The sequence below is a fragment of the Oryx dammah genome, unplaced genomic scaffold (genome assembly GCF_014754425.2).
Source record: "Oryx dammah isolate SB20612 unplaced genomic scaffold, SCBI_Odam_1.1 HiC_scaffold_18, whole genome shotgun sequence".
Lineage (NCBI taxonomy): Eukaryota > Metazoa > Chordata > Mammalia > Artiodactyla > Bovidae > Oryx > Oryx dammah.
Window position 1 is genome coordinate 99254774 of NW_024070202.1, and position 12185 is coordinate 99266958.

At 36.3% G+C, this 12185-nt stretch overlaps 1 protein-coding gene across 6 annotated transcripts in view; it reads right to left on the reverse strand.

Annotated features, from left to right (window-relative positions):
• CNOT4 (CCR4-NOT transcription complex subunit 4) overlaps window positions 1-12185 on the reverse strand; it is a 152064-nt gene that overhangs the window by 42861 nt on the left and 97018 nt on the right. For 3 of the 6 annotated variants that reach the window (XM_040259942.1, XM_040259944.1, XM_040259946.1), the window contains exon 7: window positions 9982-10115. In XM_040259942.1, the coding sequence (XP_040115876.1) occupies window positions 9982-10115 (134 nt within the window). The remainder of the gene's footprint in view (window positions 1-9981; window positions 10116-12185) is intronic. The other 3 variants (XM_040259943.1, XM_040259945.1, XM_040259947.1) reach the window with 1 other exon arrangement.

A 12185-nucleotide genomic window follows, 5' to 3' on the forward strand; every position in this document is an offset into this window, starting at 1 on the left:
ATAAACTCAACAGAAAGAAAAAGTACATTTCCCAAGATTAACTGCAATAAATGTACACTTCTTGCACTCTGATGGCTGAACAGAAAACATGTATCTCAGAGTTACCACTAACCAGTCAAAGTTCTCACAACTCCCCTGGGATCAGGTGTCCAAATTCCTTCTTCATTAAGCTCTGTCATACTAATAAATTTTTTCAACATACATCCACCCATTATCATGCCAAGAAAGTTAAGAAAGGAAAGCAAATATAAATATCACATTTACTAATGAAGATAGAGACCTATTTCTTAGGGGTCCATGGGAATGACTCTAGAACAGGCTCCAGCTCCAGTTCAGGTCCTGGGTTTGGTTCTGGCTTTCTTTGTGATCTCATGCCTAGAGTACACTCTACTGCTGGTCCCAGATCCAGCCCTGCTCAAGCAGTGACTCTAACTTCAGGCTTAGCTCTAGCCCCCTGTGCCAGTCTGGGCTCCCCCTCTAATGATTCCAGTTCTGGCTCTAGTGGTTGTTTTAGCCCATCCACTTGTCTCTTAGAGACCACAATAAGCCTATGTTTCAGGTATTTCCTCTGTTCCTGAAAATTAACTTCCTCCTATAATAGCACCCAAAAGCCTCATCCCTCGGGCTTCAGGAGTGGAGAAGTACAGCAGGTTCTCAGGTAAGTTCTCCTCAAAGAGGCTGTTAGTAGTTGATGACTTCAGCTAGCAAGAATGACGGGAGTACGTTCCTGCTGCACTTCATCATCATTCAACCAGGAGCAGATAATGCCCCCTTCCAATGATTCACTGAAGTACAGCAGAAAGACCAGAGATGGTCTTCAGAAGCTGGCATTCCTGGCAGTGCTGGAAAAGAACTGCTGATTCTAGGGGTCTGAACTGACCAGACTGAACCAAAGAATCAAGGACCAGGCAATCAAGAGTAGGTTCACATTAGAAATAATCATCAAAGAGAGGGTGTCTGTTTTCAGCTCCTGCTTCAGATCCTGGCAGTTGTATCCGACCATGAAGCTGATAATGTGCACTTCCTATTGAACCCAGCAGTCCCCTACTGTTGCCCTTTCCAGAACCACCTGAACACTGCTCCGGAGTCAGGGAGCCAAAGACCCAAATTAAAATCTGACTCTGCTTCTTCTTGGGGCACAAAGTTTTCTAGTTTGAAGTCAGAAGGTTGAACTTCTATAAACTTTGTACAGCTGGTCATCAACATCCATGGGTTCCACCTATTCAGATTCAAGAATATTCAGAGGAGAAAAATTCCAGAAAAGTTCCAAAAAGCAAACTTGGATTTCCCTTGTGCCAGCAACTATTCACCTAGCATTTACATTGCATTACGTATCATAAGTAATCTAGAGATGATTTAAAGTATACACGAGGATATCTGTAGGTTATGTGCAAATACCACACCATTTTATACAAGGGACTTGAGCCTTCAAGGATTTTGGCATCCTAAGGAAGCAATCCCATGAATACCAAGGGATGACTATAACTGAGGAAGATTACAGTCAGTGGAGACTTCCGCAGTCAGTGGAGACTTCCACAGTCAGTGACCCACAGCCTTCCTGGAATCTCTTCAGCAGCCTTGTTTGAACAGTAAACTTCCTCCCAGTCTTGAGGATGAGGGGCCAATGGGGAGTTCAGGAATTGCACAGCTGGGTTTCTACCAAAAAGGCTTTGTGGAACAGACGTAAAAGCAACTCTCTGTATGGGACCTTTTACAGGTCCGCCCCTTGGGTCAGAGGGTCGTCCTGATATATAACTGAGCAACTCAATTCCATCAGCTTCTTCAGGTGAAACAACAACTTAGCTGTGAACATTTCTCCAGCCGATCCAGCCAATGGTCCACGGGCACTGCACTGCAGGCGTTGTGCTGCTGGACATTCCATGCCTCCATTTCAACAGCAATACTTTAATTAGGGTAATTGGCCCAGTAGTCCTTTGGAGGCATCTAACACCTCCTTACTCCTTTAGACCAGTTCACTGAGAATTTCCTGAAAAAGCTGCTGCTGTCTGGTCTGACAGGGGTCCAAAAAGGGTATCCTCACTGGGTTTGACTCATATTGGAGGCAAAGACATCCTGCTGGCATTTCAGTTGGCTGATGGATTTTACCAGTTTCTCGATCTAGCCCTTAATTCCAGGGTCCAGGATTCAATCTCATGCTGCTGGCTTTCCACAGGTTCTTTGAGGTCTTCCTCTCCTTGCTTCGACTGAGCCCTTTGAGCCTGGAGCAGAATTAAAGAGATCAAAGATCATCTCAGCCGATTAAGTATGGCCCCAAGAAAGGCCAGAATGTCCCAACAGAATTTTTGCAAGTTGGGCTGTAGTAACAAACAAGCAAGGTCCTGGCTGCAGTGGCTACACTCATAGTTCAGCTGGTTTAAGAAGTGCAAGAACAGCATGTTAGCCTTGGAACCATCGTTGTCCAGTAACAATATGAAGAGAGAGAAATCAAGACACCTGAATCACACAGTTGACTGATAAGCACTGGTTTCAAGTGGGATTAGGAAATTCTAATAGGTAGTTAGGTTTCATAAAAAGTGAAACCTAAGAAAGTGAAGAGGAACTAAAAAGCCTCTTGATAAAAGTGAAAGAGAGTGAAAAAGCTGATTTAAAACTCAACATTCAAAAGACAAAGATCATGGCATCCAGTCCCATCATTTCACGGCAAATAGATGGGGAAACAATGAAAACAGTGACAGGCTTTACTTTCCTGGGCTTCAAAATCACTGCAGATGATGACTGCAGCCATGAAATTAAAATACGCTTGCTCCTTCCTTGCAAGAAAAGCTATGACCAACCTAGACAGCATGTTAAAAACAACAGATATTACTCTGTTGACAAAGGTCCATCTAATCAAAGCTATGGTTTTGCCAGTAGTCAGGTGGGAGTTGGACTATAAAAAAAGCTGAGCGCCAAAAAATTGATGCTTTTGAACTGTGGTGTTGGAAAAGACTCTTGAGAGTCCCTTGGACTGCAAGGAAATCAAGGCAGTCAATCCTAAAGGAAATCAGTCCTGAATATTCATCAGAAGAATTGATGCTGAAGCTGAAACTCCAATACTCTGGCTACCTGATGTGAAGAACTGACTCATTGGAAAAGACCCTGATTCTGGGAAAGATTGAAGGCAGGAGGAGAAGGGGATGACAGAAGATGAGATGGTTGGATGGCATCACCAATCAATGGACATGAGTTTGAGCAAGCTCCGGGAGTCGGTGATGGGCAAGGAAGCCTGGTGTGCTACAGTCCACGGGGTCACAAAGAGTGGAACGTGACTGAGCAACTGAACTGAAGTTAGGTTTCATAACACAATCAAGGTATTATTTCTAGAAGGTCATGCTGTATGTATAAATCCCTGTAGATAAAAATTTGTAAACATGTTTTCATACAGTCTCACTAAAATTTTTTTTTAAAATTCTAGTCCTAAATAGTTTTGAAATCTAGGTGAAATTACAGATTTCTCAGGAGTAAATATTTTCCAGTTAACCCAACAGTTGGAATCTGGTGCTATGGAGCTTTGCAAAATATAAACATAAATATTTATTTATTTAAAGTATAGAGTATATATCTAGATTCTGTCCTTGGAGATTCTGACTCAGTCCAAATTGAGATATTTGGTGTCTGAAGGTCACTGTTCTAGTGGAAAAGGAATACAGTGAAAAAGTATCAAGTCTCCTCAAAGTCTCTGAAATTATTAGGCTTTAGAGCTAGAAGGAATCATTAACATCAAATTTAAATACTGTTTTACAGGTAAAGAAACCGAATTCACAACTATTTGCAAAGTGCCTCTCTCTGGATCTTCAGATACTTAGCCAACTTTGCTAGCTTCTAACTGGCCCACTGAGTAATTTTTGAGTTTGACTTCCTTTAATTTCCTTGGTGGTGACATCAACCAAATTCCTAACGATAGTCTCTTGGCTGCTTTCTAAAAATTATAACATAAAACAAGCAATTATGTAGTAGAAGAAACAAAGAAAAAATCATTTTCAAGGACTGGGAGTTGGATAAGAAAAATAGTGAGGTTTAGTTTCCTGGTTTACCATATTCAAAAGATAAAAATAGTCTTCAAGGTTGTACTAATTTTTGTTGCATTTTGAACATAAAGTAAAATTTAAGGCAAATGTCAGTATAATGGACATTTCCAAATTTCTGTTGTGTTACTATATACCCAAGTACATACTTATACTGCTCCTAAATATTCCCTTATTCACTGAGAATAATTCACTTTAATTTTTCATGCTCGCCAAAGTCTTAAAACTGAGATAAACATTTGCTACTGCAAAGGACAAATTTAAGTTACAGACAGGAAGCTTGCTTTTAAAGAGTTTATTTTGATACAGGGGCTTCAAATACACATTGACACTAAAATTACTTTGCTAGTAAAATACGGCCACATCTTAAGTTACATGACACAATTAACATGGCAAGAAAAAAATGCCTCAGGAAACCTAGACTGATTGTAGTTGGCAAGTATGATTCTAACTGCAAGTTTCTCATAACTCCAAGACATACCAAATATGAAAGAAAATAAATGCTTTTATTACTGGTAAGCACAAAAAATTAATTATCCTTAATATTAAAACTGAAAGATGGACATCCACCATCCTAAACATCACAGACTATTGCAAGCTTTCAAAAACAAAAAGCAAAATATCCATCTATTCATTATAATTTTGTATTTCAGTAGTAAAGTTTGATCTTAAAAAGATATTTGACATGTCTTTTCTTCTAAGAAATAAAGGCACCAAAAACTTCTATCTCTAACCCATTCTTACCAATCCCTACCCTTCCCCTCCCTTCCTTGCACTTATTACAACCACCCTCCGGAAAAAATACCGTGGCTCTCTAAACTTTTTGAAAATATTCTACTTCATTGGCGCAAGATACGAGAGCTGACTGACTAGTTTTCCAGTATGTATGTGCACATGTGCAGTAACTTTATATATCCAAATATATCATGGGACTAAGTAAGATTTCTTAAGAAAAATAAGGAAAGACTGAGAAATAAGTTCAGAAAAATCTCATAATTCATGAATTTTAATATAAACACCCAATTTTAGCAAACTTTACCACCTACTTAATTTAACAGTAAGCAGCCTTAGCTTTATGCAAAAATAAAAGTTCAGAACTATAAATAATTTACCTACTTCAAAAGACGGAATGCCTTACTGGGGGGTCCACTTTACAAAAACAATGTAGGCTACCTTTCATGACACTTGTCCATACTTTGAGAATTACTGCTTTATACTGCTCTTGAATTTACCTGTATAGGTATCAACATACACCAGTAATGTATAACTATTTTTAGGTCATGGCTCCTCCCTCCAAAAAAGTATACATACATACACAAACACACACAATTTTACATAAGATTTCAGAGTTTGCAGATATTCAAAAATCTATATATGATTTAACACGTTCTCTCAAGACTATTATATACAATTATCTGGACCATATCCTTTCTAAATTTCACGGGTTTACCAAATTATATTAGGACAGAAGAATACGATTCAGGCAGTGCCACTTCCATTTTGTTAAATAAATAAGGCACTCTCATTATGCCTTCAGTCTATTAAAGCTTATATTTGACTTTCAATATAAATATAGCTGCATATAGTTTTTTAAAATACACCTTTTCCTTCAGTGTGATAAAATGGACAAATTTCTAGAGAAATTTTCTTTTCACCATTTCTTTAGCTTATCCTCTACTGCCACCAATCTGTGGTTTAGGGAAGGTTTTGCTTAAACCTTCCCTGAGATTGATAGTACATCCATTATATTTATCCTGAGGTATAAGCCTTAAGTACCAGAGATCTTCAAGGTCAAACTACATACAGTTATGGCATAGTTTAACTGATTTAGTTTGATTCACGCTAGAGTTTTTAATTCATGTTAGAGTCTTAAATTTCGCCTCTTCTAGATTAAGAAATGGCACAGTGGAAGAATGAGCTTGGGCTTAAAACTGACAGACTTTTGGTCAGAATCTGGTCTATCACTTATTTGTGGAGGATACTGGTAAATTACCTAAACTCTCTGAGATTTAGTATTCCTGCCAGCAGTAAGATAACAATGATGTCTACCACACAGAACTACTAAATGAACACAGAAGACATCAAATTTTTATTCAATCTTCTTTCTACCTGAATCTAAAGCCGAACATCTCAATTCCTTCAATGGTGTCTTCTCTGAGTCACAGCATCAAGTCATAAACTTGACTTGCGTGATCTGCACATTCCATAATCTGTCCCCCAAGGTAAGCAGACCTATACACTGTCCTGGGCATACAGCAGCCATTTACCTACTACTACCCTGTCTAAGTCTTTGATTGGTGCACAAATAGTACCTCAATGTAAATAAAGGTATTTCAAAGCCCTGAACTTAAAAACAGAATATCCAGTCCTTAAGCATCGCTACTGCATAGCTCCCTTACTTCCCCTTCTCTACATTTTTATTCATCATTTCAAAATAACTAATAGAAAAACAGCGTATCCACAGTCAAAACCCAATCTGACTGATATACTCTCAAACCCATAATAATGGAGGGATGTGTGTGAAGAACAAATGATACACACCCTCTAGTTAATTATTCATTTAAGTGATAGAGGAATAAGACATATTATAGAAAATTTCACTTACTAACATTAATGTGTATCAAGGGACCATGTTGGGGTTCCATGATGATTAGTAGCTATGATATTCTTAATATTTATAATCTGGCTTAATTACAACTGAGAAAAGTACATTTCAGTTTAATGTCAATATATAAATTTTCAAGTTTTGCTTTCTTGAAATTCTTCTTAAACTGCTGCTCACTACACAGGAATGCCAAGAAAAGGAAGAAAAAGGGCCATTCTTTTTGTCCCTAGAAAGTTTAATTCTCAACTTGAATAAGGAAAATGTTCTCTCTCAGGTAGGACCACAGCAAGAGTTGTACTGCTCTTCATTCTAACTTGGCAGGTCTTGTCTGAGGGAAGAAGAAAACTTGTCTACAAATGCATCCCTACCTGTACCCTGTATGGTGGTAAGGTACAAGTGGAGACCAAAGCAGACGTTCAGTAATATTGACAGTCAAACTTACTCTCTGGCAGGGGTTGACATGCAAAGGAAACAAGCTATAGGAGCTTGCCAAATAAAACAGAACACCAATAACTCTATGTAACCTAGGCCATCAACTATCCTTAATAAATCCTAGGGTGGGGGGGTGTGCCTTGCATTAAATAAACAACAACAACAACAAAAAAACCCTTCTCCCACTCTCAAATATCCTTCATTTATCATGTACTTATGTTAAGCAAAGGTAACCATGTCAAAATTCTGGTCCCAGCTAAAGTTCAGTTGCACTGATTTTGGCCAAAGTTACTAAATAGGTATACTGTTTCAATTTCCCCCTTTCTTTTCTCCCCTACAACTTGTGGTTGCTATGACACTCCTCTCCTGTAATTGAAACAATTATAAATGTGCTCTGACTATACTTTATATGAAGGCAAAGTTAATAAAATATTAGTAAATCTATATTAATAAGTGATCACAAAAACATAAGTTAAAGACAGCTAACTACTGTTAAAATGCTGAAAAGACATGTTGGTAAATTCTAATTTTCACTTCTAATATAAAGAAAAAAGCCCAATAAATTAAAAATAATAAGGTGTTTTCATATTGTGATTATACCACTTTCTGATACTGTTGCTTAATTTTTAGTTCCTAGAGATTCTTAGACAGGAAGAGGTGATGGTAGGAGATTTGATTTAAAAATGCAGGGAAAAGACCAAAAACAACTTTCTTGAGCGACACAGAAGACTTAAATATTTTGAAACAAATAGACTTGGTCAACTAATGGGGGAAGCTAGCCTATATACTGCACAGAAAACACTTAAATACACCAATAAAACATGGCAAAGAGATATGAATTCACGGTGCACAAGAAGTTCAGCATATTAATCAAATATAAATTAAAGCAAGAAAGATTTTATCAAATTTGGCAAATGTGCAGGAAAAAATTCAAGGAAAATACTCATAATCATTGACTTAGCAGTTTTAAGAGCATCAAAACTATAACCAAAATGTTTACATGAAAAAACATTTATCACAGTGTTATAAATAATAGCACCAAAATGAAAGTAAGATAATATACACCAGTAGGAGATTGGTTTAATAAATGTGCAATACTCACATATAATGGAATACTACACAGTCATAAAAATTATGTTTTCATAACATGGGAAAATATTCATAATAATGGGTATTAAATTTTAAAATGTAACAAACCAATGCAATTTTCTGTATATATACATTCACAGAAAGGAAAAGGACTACAAGGACACACACTGCAAGGAAGATACACCAAATCATTTTAGTGAAAACGTCTGAGTATTGAGATCACATACAATATTTACTTTCTTCTTTATGCATTCGTATATTTTTCAGCTCTCCTTCAATAGCAACATTACTTTTATATTCAGGGAATAACAAATGCTGTCACAAAGAGATAATCTAAATTTTACATTTCTGCTCTGCATTATTCTCTAGGGGCTATAAACCCAGAACATGACTTTAATTAGAATGACAACACTTTTAATGAGAATAAAGACGTGTATTTAAAAGCATCTGAAATAAATTTTTACTACAAATTCTTACATAATGTACTACAAAGTTAGCAACCAATGAGGTAAATAACAGCATAGGTTCTTAATAAAATAAACATATGGGTAGGTACAAAAAGATCAATGGAAAGGGTCAAAGTTTATCAACCTCCAAAGATTTTAGACTTAACTTTTATCCTTAGCTTTGATAAAATGAATTTCATGTAGTTTATTATATAATAATTTTACGTTTTTCTCTATGGCCACCTATATATTTATTTATATATATATGTACATATGTGTGTGCAAATAAAAGGAAGTTTTTAAATTTGAATTGCATTTATAAATAATCTTTACTATCAAAGTGAATAAACTTAACAAGGACTTCTCAGAATTTAAATATAAGAATAAGTTTTGAAGAAACTGACTCTTAACAACAATCCATGTGGTTATTATTAGCTATGCTTAAAAATGACCCTTACATTATTCTAGTGCTAAATAGACATGGGACTGTAAAGGGACTATGTAATACCCAGACCTTTAAAGCATCATTTAAACACATTTAACTTTGGAATAAATTTTTTAAAAAAGAAAACTGACCTATTTGATTACAGCTATTTACTTTAGATGAATTCACTTTACAAAAGTTAGACTTACCAAAAAAAAAAAAAAACACCAAGATCCTAACACAGACGTAAGATAATTCAGAATAAAGTGTAACCCCCAAATGATCATTTTTATTAATCATATCATTTTCTGACAGGCCAAACCCAAATACAATCCAAGATGTGACGATCACCATATCAGAATGAGATTCGATACATAAAATTATAAATTTGTTTAAACAGGAACAGAATATAGGTCTATGCAAAAACAAGCTGTCTCCAAGATGAAAAAGATCTGTATATGGGATACCCTCCTCATTCAGAGGACATAAGACTTTGGCGATTCCTGAGACAAGACAAACATGAATACTTGTATCCCCAACACAAAATGCTTCAGATTAATACCCTCTGTCCCTTTTACAGTATTTTGTGCCGCCCCCCCCCCCCGCACCCCACAGTTACATCAGGAAGGAAACCTCCATTAGGTGACAAGAGCCTTTTAATAACCCACATCTCTTAATTTCCCTTTTTATCAAGGAGAGTGTTCCTGGGGCTCAGGGTAGTCTGCAAATCAATGCAAAGGGGAAGCATCGAGAGGCTCATCTGAAGTATTACCAGGGAGCAGCAGGCAGCAAATATTCAAACCCAGAAATTGTGACTCAACATTTCCTACAGTACAACAATTCTGCACAAATGACAGACACTGTCAAGAAGGATCCTGCCTGAAAAAGATGCAGAATGAAAAGAGAAGAATGACAGACAGGAAGGTTAAGGTATTTGATTACACTAGTATCAGTACTTACGTATCATACCTCTGCAGTGGTGTCACTTTGTTCTTATTCTTATCAACTGAACCCGTAGACAGTTGAAGGAAATTGGGGTTTAATTTATATAATTCCTGAAGGAGCTTCTGTTCATATTCTTGGTGTTTACCCGCCTAGTGGAAGAAGAAATTAAAACTGCAGTGGGACTCACAAAGTGGCTGGTATAAAATGCTGACGTACTTTCTGAATTAAAGCTATCCTAAATAAAAGACATAAGGACTTGTCACAGTGTCAGAGAAACCTGTGAGGAAAATGTCACAGAACTTCTAGACCAATGAAAGTTCTTTCAACAAAACTACAGGAGACATATTCCATTAATTAAGCATATCATCAACCACTTTATGTGGAGAAAACATGTTAACGGACAACATTTTTGCTAGCTTAAAAAACTAGAGGGGCCCTTTTAAATTTACTTCCCCATCTTTCTACAAAAGAATTAAGTTTTCTAACAGGTCATTACAGAATTTTCTGAAGATCACTGGAAAAATCAATCTCTTTTTAGAAGAGATTAACACTAAAAGTAACTCAAGGATGAAGGATTTTACTATATTTTTCATTATCCTAAGACTAAGTAACATATTTGCATAAAAATGAATAAATTTAAACGTTAGACCAGAAGATGGCAATTTAGAGCCAACTGCTTTGTTTTTGTAAATAAAGTTTTAAGGGAACAGTAATGCTCATTCATTTACATATTATCTATGACCTTGTTGGTGCTATAACAGCAAATTTGAGAGACCATGTGACCAGAAAAACTAAAACATTGACTAACTGTCCTTTACAGAAAAAGTTTGCCAATCCCTGCTCTATACATGACAAAGAGAGCTCTGTATTTTCTGGAGTTGGTAGCTCTCTATCAAAATGCAGTGTTATAAACATGATGGAAGAAATCAGACAATTGACTGTGCAACTAGTCACACACAAAAATAAATTACAATGAAACTACACTGAATAACCTTCTATTCTTTGCATGTATATTGTGACTGCAAGGACATTTTTACTTACCTTCAGGGTTGTTAATTATTTTTAAAGTGTGATCTAAAGAGATGTTACGGGAAAACCAAAACCAGAACAGATCAAAACAAAAACAAAGCAATAAAAACAAGTGCAGTATCATGTGATCCAGCACAACTGTCTCATATACACTGCACAATGCATTGCTCCCTGTTCTGAGAGGGCTCTTGCCTGTTCAACTATACAAATATTTCATATGGTACTGAATTTTGAGTTATGCAGTAACAAGGAAAGTTTAGTTTTTGCCATGACATAATTTGTCTGTTTCCTTTCTACACTGAGGAAATGTTTTAATGAAGAAACTCCCTTTCAAAGTAATTTTAAACTCAAAGAAGAGAGAGATGAATACAGGTCAACAATATGAAATGAACTTTAAACTGTCAAGAAAAAACACAGTTTAGATGTGGATTTTAAAAAACAGCCCTGAAAATTCTTTCTGCAAGCAATACTTCAGGAGATATTATGACTCTCATTAGCCACAAAGAGTTCAAACTGGTATTCAAATGGTTTAACAGGGGCAGTTTACAGAGACAGGTTAAACAGCATTACAAATAAATTGCAATGGACTGCCCATCCATTTTCTTTTACTTTTTAATAATACTTAAGTGAGATCAACTGGGGCTTAGAAACTCCTTGACAGATATTTTTATTGTAATAATACCCATAAGTAAAGCACAGTTCCCATTAGTAAAAATACAGCATGAGATAGCTCAACCTTAGATTTCATCCAAGAAAGTTTCTTTCAAAAGAAGAAAAAAGTCAAGAACCATTTACTGGATAAGCAAGAAATAAGTAAGTCATCTGTCCCCATTAAATAGCACAGAGAACTTAGTTTTTGGGTTTGGGTTTTTTTTTTTTTTGACATGGACCATTTTTAAAGTCCTTACTGAATCTGTTACAATATTTATTGTTTGGTTTTTTCCGCTGTGAGGCATGTGAGATCTTAGCTCCCCAACCAGGGATCGAACCTACAGTGCCTGTGTTGAAAGGTGAAGTCTTAACCACTGGACCACCTGGAAAGTCTCTTAACACTGCTTCTGGATCATAAAGACCATACATACTGTAAAGAAATTCCAATGTATTTATTATAATGTGATTTAATCAGTGATAACGCCAAGTCAAAAGGGTAATATTTCATTCCATTTAACAATCTGCTCTGAAAGGAGCCC